The sequence below is a fragment of the Protopterus annectens genome, chromosome 4.part0 (assembly GCF_019279795.1).
Source record: "Protopterus annectens isolate FY-2018-M chromosome 4.part0, PAN1.0, whole genome shotgun sequence".
NCBI lineage: Eukaryota > Metazoa > Chordata > Ceratodontiformes > Protopteridae > Protopterus > Protopterus annectens.
Window position 1 is genome coordinate 232,492,041 of NC_056733.1, and position 15,715 is coordinate 232,507,755.

A 15,715-nucleotide genomic window follows, 5' to 3' on the forward strand; every position below is an offset into this window, starting at 1 on the left:
TGTTAGTTGTTACTCTAATGTGTGATGGAATATTTAACAACAGATTTGAAGTGATTGCAAAAGTACTGGCTATACTTTATTCATCAGGAAGATTTCATGGATCGTCATCCTAAGTATTAGTGTTCGTACAAATACTGTATGCTTTCACATTCAGTATAATTCTCCACCCTCAAAAGATAACCATCTTCTCTGTGCCACTTGTATATCAGCTTGCAATGAAGGAGCTTTCTCCACAATAATTTATTTTATTTACTTAACATTTGTTGACCGGGAAAGTTTGACTAGGCTCCACAAAGCCTGTTTTCAGCAAAGGCCAGGGAAGAAATAGTCCAGACGCATGTCTTTAGAATGTGGGAGGAAACCGGAGTACCCAGAGGAAACCCATGCAAACGCAGGGAGAAAATGCAAACTCCGCACAGAAGATACACTAGCCGAGAATCGAACCGGAGAACCTCTTGCTGTGAAGCAACAACATTAACTGCTGCACCACTGCAACTCCCATAAAGCATTCATACTTGTTGGCGTTACTGACATATAGGCTTCCATTACCCACAACAAACCATATTAATGATCATTTCACTGGCTTTTTTCTTTCACGCACTCAGATGACCTCTCCCTGTGATACCAAATAAAGCGAAACAAATAATGTTCACTGTAATGTATTTACCCCTGCTGCTGTAATTCACAGCCATCCCCAATCATAGTCCAGCTTACTATACGTAAATACATCATTTAAAAAAATAAATGAATAGAATCTCTGGCAAGTGTGTTCTATTACTATCATTTACATACTTACCTGGTGCCTTGCAAGTACTTATAAGATGAGCAGTAAAAGACAAAACATTCCTGAAGACTGGGAGTATCTGCTTCTGTTAAAATCCCATACAAGTATTAAGATCGCTTGCTCTGAGACCCAGTCTCCAGCACTTGCCTTATATTAATTCAAACTCCCATTCATTGCTTTACCTTAATCGATATGACACAACAACCCTGGTAGGATAAAAATGATTAATTAGAGAATGAATTAATGTTTTTTTTTTCCAAGTAGATGCAGTTGTTGTAAGATGTCCGCATAGTAATGGATGATCAGGGGATCCCCCACAGCTGCAGGTTTCACATATCCTTAACATCAGCCATGAGTGATCTTCTTTGGTACCTCCTTTCCTAAGGTTTCAGTCAACCACAGTGCACGGCTGATGTGCCATACCTAACAGAGGGCATAAAGAGCCTGAAAGTCCAGTCAGAATTAGATACATAAAAAAAGAAAGAAAGCAGCTTGACTCTTCCGCCAAATTAATCAGCTGGAACATGAGCTCAAGCCAAACTTACAATTAGGGTAGAGCCATCCCTCTGCTTGCCCACCTATACAATATGATGTTTAGTACAATGAACAATGCTCTGTAATGTGACTTACAGGGTAGGGTTCAATATTTTGATTAAAAGCACATTGTTGGGTATGGCGCCCCATGGTGCAGTGTTTACAGCACAGCAACCTACAGTGCAATGTGAGGTACCCATGCCTACAGCACAGCATTTAGTATGTTGACCACAGTGGAGTGTTCAGTACTGTCACCTTCAGTGCAGTAATACAGCACAGGGACTGCAGTGTAGTGTTCATTACAGTAACAAATAGGTAATCTTCAGTTCAAGCACTACAGTGCAATAATCAAAGTAAGTAAAGTGGCAAGAAACAACACGTTGTTTACAGATGCTGGGAATAAAAAGGAATTAGCATCTGTTCCTAATAAGGCACGAATATCAAAATAAAAAAAAGGAACCACAACAAAATCAAGAATTTAGAAAAATTCTTAAATATGACCAATTTATCAGAAATATATTATATGTCAGCAAACAGAATATGCTCCTGAGCTCAGGAAAATTTGTAATATAATCAAGAAAATATATTTCTACATATAGCTACCTAATATCGTGCTCCTGTTTGCAGTCCTACCTGTAATTTGTGCGCTATATTGAGCCTAGTCAGTCCTCTGGTCAAAGCAACAAGACACTGCACACGTTCAGTAAAAATGAAGAAATTACAGAATCGTATAAGTCTCATACCTAACAGCTTTGATGTGTTCCCAGCTGGCAATGCCCGTCAAAGGACCCTTCTGTTCCTTGGTACGTCCATGCACAGTCAGTAACTGAAATGCAAAGTAATGCCATGAGTTTAAAGAAAATGATAAGTGACTTTTATTTTCCTTCAATAGAAAGCAATCTGATTAGGTCTAGCAAATTATAAATGAAACACTGTTTTTCCACTTCTGCACAGAATACCCATGCTGGGTCAAGAAACAGCAAAGCCTCATTCTAGCCTCAATGCTCTGTCTCTAAAAAAACATTTTAAATATGACTGGTCACATAGTGCAAAGTACTGTTGATGACCCTTTCCCCTCCCCCAAGCATATAATCAGCTTTTAGCACATACTGCCACCCTGATGACTCTCATCTAGGAAACGAATTTCCAGTCTCCATCTTTAATGAATTTTTCTAAACATAACCAGGGAGAGGGTCCAGCCATAAGCTCCACACACTGCTTTCCTCTTACTGAAATCAGGAATCAAGACTGTGATCCACAAGCATGAAACAACACTTTCTTGAGGGAAACCATCTCAAATCCAGCCAGACACCAATGCTGCTCAACACAGAAAATCTAATACATAAATTAGGCTAAGAGCAGCGTAAGTACAGCAAATGCTACTGGAGGGACTAAATGACCTATCTTCCCTCTACAGGGCTTTTGATCTAAATATTTTCTCCCATTTATGCTAAAATCAAGTTCCCCTTACTCTCATCATTGAAATCCCTGGCAAAATGTACTTTTCTCTTTCTTAACCCTTAAAGTTTCCATTTTCTCCACAAACACATTCAGGTAGCAAACACCAAACTCATCCACTTTTAATCTTACATTTCTTTAATAGCACATATTTACCATATTAACTATCCAGCAATAGAAAAACAGTCACCTCATACTGTTCAGGAGGGATAAGCCCTTCTCCATTCACCCTCTCTATGCTCAAGCTCACTCTGCTGTGCTACCCTAACCTCACTTGCCATATGATCTACACAAGTCTTCTAACATAAATGAAATAGCATAAGCATATTCCTGCCATTAACTATAAACCTCTCCTAGCCAATCAAGCAATCCTAGTCATCACAGCCGAATTCTAATGCTCCACTGCTATACCTCTTAAACATTTTAATTATTAATTCTACCCCTTTCTCCACTAGCACACATCAAAACTTCAATACATACAGTTACCCTCCCCATCTCAAACTCCCTATGATACCACAACTTTCCACTTTATTTTTTCACCATGTTTACATCACCTCCACCTCTACCGAATACTTCAAAAACAGTTATTCAACACACAATCCTACAATCCATAAATTCAATATCTCCCTGGCACTAAATGTAATTGGCTTCCCTACAGCTGCTTGATATGAAATTGCTTGAGCATCAGTAGCACATTAAAAAAAATTAAGCTGACTGCCGTTTCCCACAAGAAATTATTGCATCTATGGTTTCTATGTGAGCACAGCAATGACTTGCTTATTATGGGAGATTTCTCCCTTCGACTTTGTTTGACCGCAGAGTTGGTATATTTAATTTCTGGGAGAGAGGGAAGCTTGCCTCCCACATCAGGGATACTGGGGTGGGGGTGGGGGCTCCCCCATGCAAAAAGCAACTAAATCTTTCCCCCTTCTGTACTTTGGGCCTTTTTGTCATCCTTTCAGCTTGTCAGCTTTCAAGACATTGGTGATTCATAGCAGAACCATAAGTAATCCACCCAAATGAAGAACCAATTTGCTATCCCAACACTCTCCTGATATCCTCTTGGCCATTACAACCTGGCTGAAATCAGGAAAAAAAGATGAAAAAATCCCACTCCCAGGTTTCAAAATACTGATGTCAGGTAGAAAAAAGAATGTAGACTGGCAATAATCTACAAAACTTTTCTTGAACTTTCAATTTTCTGTAGTACCATACCACAATTCAAGACTGTAGAATTGCTTATACCATTCCCTCAATCTCAACATCCACAGGAGTGTGATCACTACAGGCCTACAAGTAATATTTCCACTTTAGAAGATGTCCTCTGTTGGGTTCTAGCCACATACAAGAAAATCATAGATGATGTAAAAATTGGCTAGTACTCAGTGCACTCAGAAAACCAATAAAACAATATGCAATTGTATGGTTTCTGCCAACTAATCACTATCGTAACACAATATAAACAAAGGTACAACAAGGGAGTGTACATTACACTGGATTCTTACATCCCTGTCAGAAAAAAGCACGTTTTATGGCACAGTCAAATACCTTCAGTAGCCACCTCCCAATCTTCAACATTAGATACAAAAACCAAAGACAGTTCAATCATCAATTTAATGAATTGAGAAACCTCTCTGATGTCCAACCTGATGCCTTTATTTACGCACCTTAAAACATTGCAAATGGAGCATACTCAAAAATCTTTCAGTAGATTATACTGTTCTAGAATTCAATAAACGTTCACATTGTGTGTGTGTATTGTTAAGTAGGGGTGGCACGATAGTGCAGTGGATAGTGTTGTCACTTCACAGCAAGAAGGTCTCCAGTTCGATTCTTAGCTGGAGTACCTTCTGTGCAAAGTCTGCATATGTCCTCCTTGTGTTCACGTGGGTTTCCTTCAGATGCTCCAGTTTCCTCCTACATTCCAAAGACATGTACGTGGACTGGGCACACTAAACTGACCATAGGTGTGAGTGTGCGTGCAAGTGTGTAGTGTGGATGAACTACGGTGGCAGGGATAACCACCCAGAGGTGTAAACCTTGGCTCTACACGATTGTCACTGTTGAAGTGACACTCTGATCCCATGTGCAAAAATGGGGAAAAAGGGGTTGTGGATGTATGTTATACGTATGTGTGTGTATATGTATAAACACACACACACCTACAAACGCCTACAAAAATGCCCATCTGAGTAATGAAAGAGTCAAAACCAAGTCAGCTCCATGGCTACTAAATAACTCAAGAAAGTACAAGATAAAGTCTGGAAAGCATGGCACAAGGAAAAACACTTTCAAGTTTACAACTCAGTCAATTTAAAAACGGTCATGCATCAGATTAGAAATTAAAATAAATCTCACTATACTTGGCTTATGTCATCCACCCCACACCAAAAAGAAAGCATAAGTACCCAATTTAACTCACACGTTATTAAAACAGTACACTCCCTTCTCAAAAATAAAGCCATTGACAATCTCCTACTTCAATCTCAAACAAACCTCTACAAGCTAAAACTTTCTACATTCGTCCCAGACCAACGACCGTCTGTGTTCATTAAGACTGTTACAGAAGCAGTACCATGTTTCGTCTATATTTCAATAGATTGCTCAGTCAAAAAAATTATGTCCCAGAACTCTGAAAAAAAAAAAAAAAAAAAACATTTGTTGCAACTTACATACAGGTGGACCTTCCACTGATCTTTCTAACTACAAACCCATAGCAATACTATCACCATTATCAAAAATCCTAGAAAAGTATATTCACTCAGTTTCTTCAATTTATTTTGGAAAACAACTTCCTCACACCCGCACAGCATGACTTCTGACCCAGTCATAGCACTATCTCTGTCATGCTGAGTTTCATTATAACATTTAACCAAAACAGAGACCTGGTCTGCACACCCTTTTCTGCCTCATCCTTGTCTTTTAATACTGCCTGCCACCAAAACTTCTACACAGACACTAGCTTAAAGAGAACAGGGTGTAAAATGGCATAATGTGTACTTTTTCTTCCTCCTGCCTATATCTGTAGGTGTTCCCAAGGATCTATACTTGGTTGCTAAAATCCACAATGCTTTACTGCTGATGTCTAACATGGACCATTCAGGGAATACTGGATTATAGTTACATTCTTCTTTGGTCAGTGTAAAAAACTGCTTAGTATAGTTCCTTACATCCCATCATCCACTCAGCCATCACAAATGCAAATCAGCCTGACTGAAGTCCATTTTCACGGATATCATAATATAAAATCATTTGATGCAATCTTTGTACCACTTTAAACACAATGGTTTCACTTACATGATTACACTTGCTTAATATAAGGACTATTAACCCCGTAAATGGACTACCCAACTGCCCACAGGTATGAAAAATTGCTGGAAGTTACCATCCTGCTCAGCATAATCAATGACTACTGTATCATCTTCTGCAGCTGTTTTTTTACATGTCTGGGTGTGCACTAGTACTTATCTCATTCTGACATTTCATTTCTACTTTGAAAGACCATCTCCATGATTTCATCATATGTATGGACTGACAAAACTGATGCTATTACTACAGTGGTGAAACAGGGCAAAAGACCTGGGATCCCACGTGGGAAGTTGGGATGCTCGGTATAAGAGATTGCAGGAGACGTGGAGGTCTGTATGGAAAGGTGGGATGCTCTGTGGTAAAACACAGCATATCAGAAATGGGGTTCTAGTTGAAAAGTAGTGTGCTCATTGGTATTCTAGAAACAGTTATTGTGCTTGGTAGTACAGGAAGGAAGGAAAAGACTAGCATTTAATGAGTAGCTGAAAAAGTATGACAAACAAAAGGGAGGTAGAGAAATATGGCGCAACCAAGAAATGCACAGCTGAGAGAATGTTACGCTACTACAGCTGCACTAGGAACGCACCATGATTGTAGATTCACTGTTGTACTACTGACTCGAAATTCTTGCTGGCAGAATCACAGTAGCTGGCCCAATTTCCATAGCTCTTAACCTTTCCACATTCAGGCCCAGCAAATTCTCTCCCAAACCGGCCCCAATCAGCACAATCTTCTACTGACACGTCAACAATTATTGTATGTTCCTAACAACTTATATGCTCTCTGTAGTTTTACACTGCAATACTGACTTTTGGGATGATTCACAGAGGTTAGAGACTACAGGATTGCTGGTCTGTTGGCGGGGCAAAGGTCAGAAGACCCTGAAATATGGTCATGGTATAACCTACCCTGGACCTGGAGATGCTGGCTAAGTCATAATGTTTGGTAAATGTGTGTATCAAAGTGCACTTAGTTGCTTCCAATATGGCCTGTGTAGTAACCTCATTTAGGAAAGCTGCAGTGGTAGCCATGGTCCTGGTGAAATGAGATCTCAATAGACACTGAACAGACCTACTATGAAGGATGTAAAACAAAGCAATGCAATTAGCTACCCAGTCAGATATGGTCTGGGAATCAACTGGTGTTACCTCCCTGCCTTTGACAAAAACAATAAAGACCAGATACAATTTATGTTTTTCTCTGTCCTGTGCAGGCAAAATATCACTTGTCTACCACCCCTATGGAATGCAAAATCCTTTCCCATTATTGTGAGAAGGGGGCAAAAACACAGGGAAGTGAGCAGCTTGATTCAGGGAAAGTTCTGAAACCACCTTTGACATAAAACAGGTTTATAAAAGAAGGGTTATCCCTAGGTATGCTTATGTCTTTGTGAAACACAAAGGAAAGCTTTCCTGTACATGAGATCTTGCAATTCTCAAACACAACAAGCTGTGGTCAGGACTACCTGAGGGGCAGACTTCCAAGAGAGGAAGTGTAAGTTTTTTAGCACAAAATATAGGTTTCGTGGTGCAGCAATTCCCCTTCTTGTTGTGCCAGACAGTTTTTAAGATTTTTCTGGCCAATATCACTGCCATCTGTTCTTTTATGTTAATATGTTTTTTTCTGAGTGTCTTGTCCCAAAGTCTATTGAACTACCTGATCTCCCGCAAGGGCCCAAAGGGCATGAATGAGCAGTCCAGTGGGAGAATATCTCACCCTGATTCCATTTGAAGGGGACCCCCTGATTTAAGGACGCTGGTTTTATTCCGCCATGATAGTTCAGAAGTTTGCTAATCCAGTCTTCTAGCCCAAAAGCCACCGAGGAATACTGACTCCTTTAAATTGTATCATTAAATCTCCTATCCAATTATCTAAATTCCTTTTAAAACTGTTGGGGGTTTTTGACAAATGCATACAATCAGGAATATTGTTCCATATAACTGATAACCTGGGTAAGGTATCAACCTCTAAATTTAGAGCAACTGAAGTCAATAATAAAATTAGCATTCTTGTGTTTGTAGGCACAGCCACTGGTATAAATTTCCAAGTTAAGAAGTGCTTACAGAAACTCAGAATTGAAAGCAAGATGAGCTAGAATCAATTTAGCTCTTAAATATCTACATCATACATGTCAAACTCAGGCCCGCGGGCCAAATGTGCCCCGCAGTGTAATTATATTTGGCCCGCGAGAAAACACCAAATGTCTGCTAGAGCTGGCCTGCTTCGGTATGCAGCGCACACACCGCTAATACTACAAATCCGGGAATGCTCTACTAGTGCACTGGCGTGTCAATTAGGACCCACAAGCGCTCCCCTCCTCTGTTGACATTTATTAGCGACCTCATGCTACCAGTCACATCGGGCCACCACTCTCAAAAATGGCCAAATGAAAGGTTGAAAACAGAAGCTTTCTAGAAATGTGGGAAGCAGAATATCTATTCATAAATGTAAAGGACAGACCTGTTTGTCTTGTGATCTGAGCCAAAGTAGCTGTAACCAAAGAGTATAACATAAGAATACACTATGAAATGAAACACCACCACAAGTACAAGTGCAAAAGTGCCAGAAAGTAGAGGAGATGAAAAGAAGGTTAGTTTCATGACAGAGTATGTTCACAAAAGCCATATCACAAAGTGAAGCTGCTATAAAGGCTAGTTTTATTACGGCAGCAGAGATTGCAAAATCAACTCGGCCCTTTAATGAAGGAGAGTTTGTCAAAAAGTGCATCATCAAAGTTTGCGACATAGTGTGCCCAGATAAAAGGCAAGCATTTTTAAATGTGAGCCTTAACAGAAACACAGTAGCTGATCGTGCATGTGACCTTGCCACAAATCTGCATGAACAGCTGATGGAAAAGGGAAAAGATTTCATTGCATTCTCCCTTGCTCTGGATGAGAGCATCGACACATCTGATATTGCCCAGCTGTCAGTCTTCATCCATGGAGTGGACTTAAATCTATGCGTTACGAAGGAACTTTTGGGATTAAAATCAAAGCATGGCATAAACCACAGCAAAAGAAATCAAATGAGGCTACCTTGGGATAAACTTGTGGGAATAACGACAGATGGTGTGCCCGCTATGTGCGGTCAAAAGAGTGGACTGGTGACCAAGATTCAGGAGAAGATGCGGGAAGAGAACTGTGCAGGTAAGCTAACTGTTTATTACTGCATCATACACCAGGAGTTGTTGAGTGGCAAAGCCCTGAAGATGGAACATGTTATGAGCACCATAACATGAGTAGCTAACTATATAAGAGCTAAAGGTTTGAATCACTGTCAGTTCAAGTCTTTTCTGGAGGAGTGTTGTTCGGAATATGCAGACATATCACACAGAGGTGAAATAGCTAAGCAGAGGAAAAATACTGAACAGATGTTTCGAGCTGCGTGAGGAAATTTGTCAGTTTCTAGAAAGCAAAGGGAAAGACACAGCAAAGCTCCGGGATAAAGAGTTTCTGTCTGTGCTGGCATTTCTCTATGACATCATGAGCCATCTCAATGTGCTGAATCTGCAGCTTCAGGGGTGAGGTCATGTCATCACAGACATGTAACGCTGCAGTGAGGGCTTTTCAAACAAAATTGTGCCTGTGGGAGACTCAGATGCTGCAAGGAAACCTGGGCCATTTTCCTTGCTGCTAAACCATAAAAACACAGATCTCTACCGTCGTGTTTCCAAGTGCACAGTTTGCTGAAAAACTCAGCGTAGTCTGCACCGAGTTTACCCAGCGATTTGCTGATTTTGTTGACAGAAATGTAGGTTTAAACTGCTTAGCAGTCAGTTTGCAGTTGATGTGGAAAGCGCACCAACTAACCTCCAAATGGAGCTGATTGAACTCCAGTGTAATGACATGCTGAAGTCAAAGTATGACGCTATGGGCACTGCACAGTTTCCACGTTACAACTCTGACACAATGCCCCATCTCGTTACCCAAGCTGCTCAAATGCTCTCTATGTTCGGCAGCACATATCTATGTGAGCAGCTATTCTCCTTGATGAAGATGAACAAAACATCACCCAGGAGTCATCTCACTGATAAACACTTTCACTCAATCCTGAGGATTTCCGCAGCTCAGGGCCTGACTCCAAACATTGATGAACTAGCATCCAAGAAGAGATGCCAGGTATCTGGCTTGGACCAGTGTGTATCAGAGTAGATCAGAGTGTAGCAAACTGAGCCTGAATGAATGTTATCTTTATGCACTTTTTCTTGCTACTCCAAGGCATGGACTTGAATAATTGGATTTTCATTGAAGGAAATTACTATTATTGTTACCCTGTGAAAAAAGGTTACCGTTGAAATTTAACTCAGAAGGCTACAAATAGAGAAAGAGGCGTAAGATTGTTTTTTAAATTTTACTTAAGAAATGAATGCCACAGATATGTCTTGTATTTGACATTTGATTTCACATGTGTTTATACTGCACTATAGTATTAAGCTTTGCTTGTTCCAGATTCAATATTTAAGCAAAACTTGTTTGTTTCTGTATGAAAAGGTTCATCTTTGTATCTGATGAGAGGAAAACTTCCTCAATTGTAAAAATTTTTTCAATAAATATCAAGGTTGGCCCGCAACTTTGCTCAAGTTTTTAATTTTGGCCCAATGTGTATTTGAGCTTGACACCCCTGATCTATATGATAGTTCTTCCTTAATATAAGATAACAGCGGGATGGGGTACTATACAGCTCATGTAGGTTGGTACCATCTGCTTCTCTGTACCACTGCAATTTTTTATGTGCAGACTTGCCATGGGGACCAACAATATACCAAACATCCTAATACTGGGTGATTTCAATTACCCAAACATTAACTGGGAGAACTACTCAAGTACTAACTCCCTTGCCCAACTTTTCCTACAATTTATAAACTCAAACACCCTGGTTCGACTGGTCAACACTCCCACCAGAGGTGACAACATATTGGACCTGGTCATCACCAACATGGGCGTCCGGTGTTCCACACCAGAGGTTAACCCCTTGCTGGTTAGATCTGACCGTAAACAAATAACTTTGGATATCCATATTCCGCCCCCACCCCCAGACAAGAAAAACTTTTCAAAAGCAAACTTCATGTTACTTAAGATCGAGGTGGAATGTTTCAAAGCCCCTATGCTGAAGGATAACACTGTCCAAGCTGCAAAATCCTTTACTAATGCATTCTACGGGCAGCTACAAGAATGCATGGATAGTGCCATCCCAAGCAAAACCAAAACTCACTCCTCCAGGAAAAGGAAACCAGTCTGCTGGACTGCTGCCATAAACAAGCTATACAATGGAAAGAGGAAACTAGTACAGAAAAGAGTAAAATCCCAAGAAGGGAAGACATCTCTGATCAGTGTCAGCAAGAAACTACGCTCCCTCATAAAATCATCCAAGGCTAGCTTTGAAAGAAAAATTACCAAGGACTCCAAAGATAACCACAAGGTATTATTTAGCTATGTCAAGAATCTAAGTGGCAATGCTCAGATCTGCTCGGAGTTAGTGCAGAATGGCACAAAATACACTGAACCGACCAATATCGCCAACATCCTGGCAGACAGGTTCAGCGCAAACTTCACCCCCCTCTCACCCCCAAAAGGGCCCATAACCATACCAGAAGAATGTAGAGTCCCTGAAATCACAGACACTCAGGTTAAAACAGCCCTCTCCAAAGCCAAAAACACAGCATCAATGGGACCGGACGGTGTCCCAGGCTGCATTCTACATGAGCTCAAAGACGACCTAACCCCTCACCTAAACAAACTGTTCAAACTCAGCCTCTCCACAAGCTACATACCCATAGAGTGGCACACAGCAACAGTTATTCCGCTCCACAAAGGTGGAGCCACAACAGACCCTAGGAACTATCGCCCTATACGCCTGACTAGCTTGGTCTGCAAGGCTATGGAGCACATCATCATGGAACTCATTAACAGAGACATTGGGAACCTCCAAACACTGGACCCTACCCAGTTTGGCTTTGTTAAGGGCAGATCATGCCTCCTAAACCTGGTGGACTTCTTTGAGACAGTTACCAAGGTTATAGACAAGGGAAAGGTGGTACACACAGCCTACCTAGACTTCGCTAAGGCCTTTGACACCATTCCCCATTCTGGTATTATAGACAAGCTCACCAGCCTGAATATAAACCCCTATGTCACAAGATGGATTGCCAACTGGTTCACGGACAGAACTCACATGGTGAGAGTTGCGGGAGCTAGGTCCAACTCTAAACCGGTTACAAGTGGCATTCCCCAGGGCTCAGTCCTAGGACCCCTCCTGTTCAGCATATACTCCTCAGAGGTACAGACAAGCACAGGAGGACTATGGCTGATCAAGTTCGCAGACAACTGCAAACTAGGGGCTATAATTGACTCTCTGGCTGACACAGACATCCTCCAAAAGGGTCTCACTGAGACGGATACCTGGTGTCAAAATCATGGCCTCAAGCTAAATGCCAAAAAGTGGATAGTCATCCCCTTTGGAAAAAACAAAGTTCCCACAAACTACCACATAGGAGGTAGTCCCCTAAATACGGAAGACGTAATAAGGGATCTGGAGACCCAAGTAGATAGTAATCTCACCTTTGATAATCACATTGCCAAAGTGGTTAGAAAATCCTTCTATGTGGCCCACCAAATCACAAAAGGGTTCGCATCAAGATCAAAAGAGGTCATTGTGCCCCTCTACTCGTCACTCATCAGACCCATTATAGAGTACAACGTCCCATTTGGGATGTACCTTACAAGACACCTGCAACAGCTGGAAAGACTACAGAAGTACCTCACCAAGATGATCACCGGCCTCAAACAGATGCCCTATGCAGCTCGACTGAAGAAACCCCAGTTTACTCGGTTGCATACTGCCTACTCAGAGGTGATCTCTGCCTGACATACAAGGCCATGTCCAACCCAGAATTGATGGACATGCTCCACCTAAAGAAAACCTTATCCCAGAGTCACACGCTCTAGGGATCTAAACCTCACCACAACAATAAATAGGACATGCTGGAGGGATAGATTCCTGTCCCAGAGACTTCCCATGGTTTGGAACAAGATCCCAATCTACATTAGACAGAGCTCCTCGCTAACGCTCTTCAAAAAAAACCTTGATGAGTGGATGGGAAACAAAGTTTACCTCTGGGATCACTTCAGTAGCTCTGCTGGATAGAGGCACAGGGAACTAATCTAAGGGGGGATGGCGAAAGCCAACACATTCTGGCTAGGCTTATAAATGCCTTCGGGCAGATAGCCTAGTACCCACCTAAGAACAGGAAGGCACACATCCTAGACTTCTGAGAAACCTCCTTGTTGGTATACAATGCATGTTGGAATCTGTCTGAAATACAAGAAGTATCTTGCTCTTTTGGAGAAATGCTTTCTGACTCCCAGAAATAGAACTCTTTTTGATGGGGACAGGTAGAACTTTGAAAAGCTTAGTTATAGTCCAAAGGACAGGAGCTAGTTCCCTGCAGTTTGCACAGTCTTGTAGAGCTCCTCCAGGGAAAACAGTCAGAATGAGGCAGTCATCCAGATAAGAGTATGTGGGCATGCCCTATATCCTGCAGAAGACAATTACTGGAGTCAGGCACTATGTATACACTCTGGACATAACACAAGCCAAAGGGAAATGAGATGATTTTGTAATGGGTAATCTTGGTTTCAAATCTTAAGAACTGCCTGTCAACCTTGGCTATGGGATAAGAAGAAAGGTATACATCAGATCCAAGGTAACCATGCAGTTAGAGGCTCTGTCCAGTTAGAGGCTCTGTAAGAATAGCAATTTGAACTATGGTGGTTTCAGGAACTTCTTCAATTTGAAAAGGTCTAGAATGGGTCTCCAAAGACCTTCTTTTCTTGGGACTACAATCATTCTGGAGTAGAGCTCAGTCCCTTTTTCTTTTTCTGTGACCCTCAGTATTAGTGAATGTATAAGATACTGTTGGTCTTTACGAAAATAAGAAATATCTTGGTCTTCGTTGGAACTGAAGATTACAGCTCTGCTTTATTACTCACAGTACATGTCTACCTGCCATATGTGATGGCCTCTCACTGCTCCACAAAGAATCCAGCCTGCCCCGATCCTTAAAGGGGGCAGAAAGACGGGAGGTCATCTAAGGGGAGGGTTGGAGTGTTGTTTTTTTTTTTTTTTTTTGGCAAGAGGAAAGCATCTCTGGGTCATAGCTGCTTCCTCACACTGTCATAACTTTGAGGCCCTCCAGGCTTCCCTCTGTGGTAAGTTGCCACAACTTTCTATAGCAACCCTTCTTTCCTTTCTGAGACCCAAAGGACAGAAAATAAATTTCAACCAACTCCAAAAATGGTTGATTACACAATGTTTATAAGAAGTAATACAGGTAACAAACAAACTGAATCCATGGAAAGGTTCAAATCTATGGCATTGACTTATGGGCAAGGAGCTTCACAAATAAAGGAAATTGTAAGGAAGAACTGGAATACTTCATTTAACGAAGAAGTTAAAGCAAGGTTGGAAGAAGCTCCAACATTTTCAAAAAGGAGAAGTTTCAACTTGAAACAGCTAAAAGAGAGCTGCCCCACTAAGATTAAGAATAAGAATGAAGATAAAAGAATGGTTTAAGTGTGGGCACTGAAAGACTTGCAAGTTTATCAATGACTCATTTGTTAAAACTGCAAGTTAAAGATCCTATAACATTGTCAGGATACAGATAATTATCAAACATGGGGTGTGGTGTATGTTGCAACATGCCTCATGCTATTGACTGTTTTAATGTTGGGAAAATGGAGAGGAAATTGAAGAAAAAAATTTTGGAACATGTAAGTGATATAAAACACAATCTGGTAACAAATGGCTTGGCAACACATGCCCATGTATGTACCATTTTATACAATATTTTAATATTTTTGTTTGGAAAATGTTTCAAAAAATATGGGGAGATTGGGAATCATTTTTAGAACAAAGGGAATTGTCTGGGTGGATAAAAAAATGGCATACAATTCCCAGGATTAAACAATGCCCAATCATTAACAAGTGTTTTAAAATTGAAAGCTATTAGAAAAAGAAGTTATGTACTCACCATAACATTCCATGTTGGTAGTCCATCTCACCCTTCATTTTTACATATGGGTTCGGAGCCGATCTTCGGCTCCAACTCGGACGATTTTCAAGCTCAAAGACTTCTGGTTGGCTCGTGGCTAAGCAGGTATCCCATAGTGCACCAGTGCTCACTAGAAATAGGAGAAACCCCTAACCAACAAACCAATACTAAAGGATCGACAACCAAGAAATTTACAGTATTACCTCACACATCTTTCAGGATGGGGGCAGGAGGGCGGGTTGGTAAAAATGAAGGGTGAGATGACTACCAACATGGAACATTATGGTGAGTACATATCTTCTTTATGTTAGGTAGTCCAATCTCACCTTCATTTTTACATATGGGACAGCGTCCCTAGCGCCTTATTCTTGGGTGGCTCATTGGAAGATACTCCTGAGCACCGTGGAGCCAAAGGATGCTCTACCCCTAGAAGCCAAATCCAACTTATAATGAGTAATGAAGGTGTGAGGGGTAGCCCACGTAGCTGCTGCACAGATATGATCAATTGGTACCCTGACTTGAAAGACTGCAGAGGTAGACATAGACTTGGTAGAGTCAGCCTTGATCCTGTGGGGTAAAGG

The 15,715-nt window shown here is 41.1% G+C and overlaps 1 protein-coding gene across 1 annotated transcript in view; it reads right to left on the reverse strand.

Moving 5' to 3' along the window:
• DUS1L (dihydrouridine synthase 1 like) overlaps positions 1-15,715 on the reverse strand; it is a 1,030,374-nt gene that overhangs the window by 564,243 nt on the left and 450,416 nt on the right. The window contains exon 6 of the mRNA XM_044069730.1: positions 2,062-2,144. Within this exon, the coding sequence (XP_043925665.1) occupies positions 2,062-2,144 (83 nt within the window). The remainder of the gene's footprint in view (positions 1-2,061; positions 2,145-15,715) is intronic.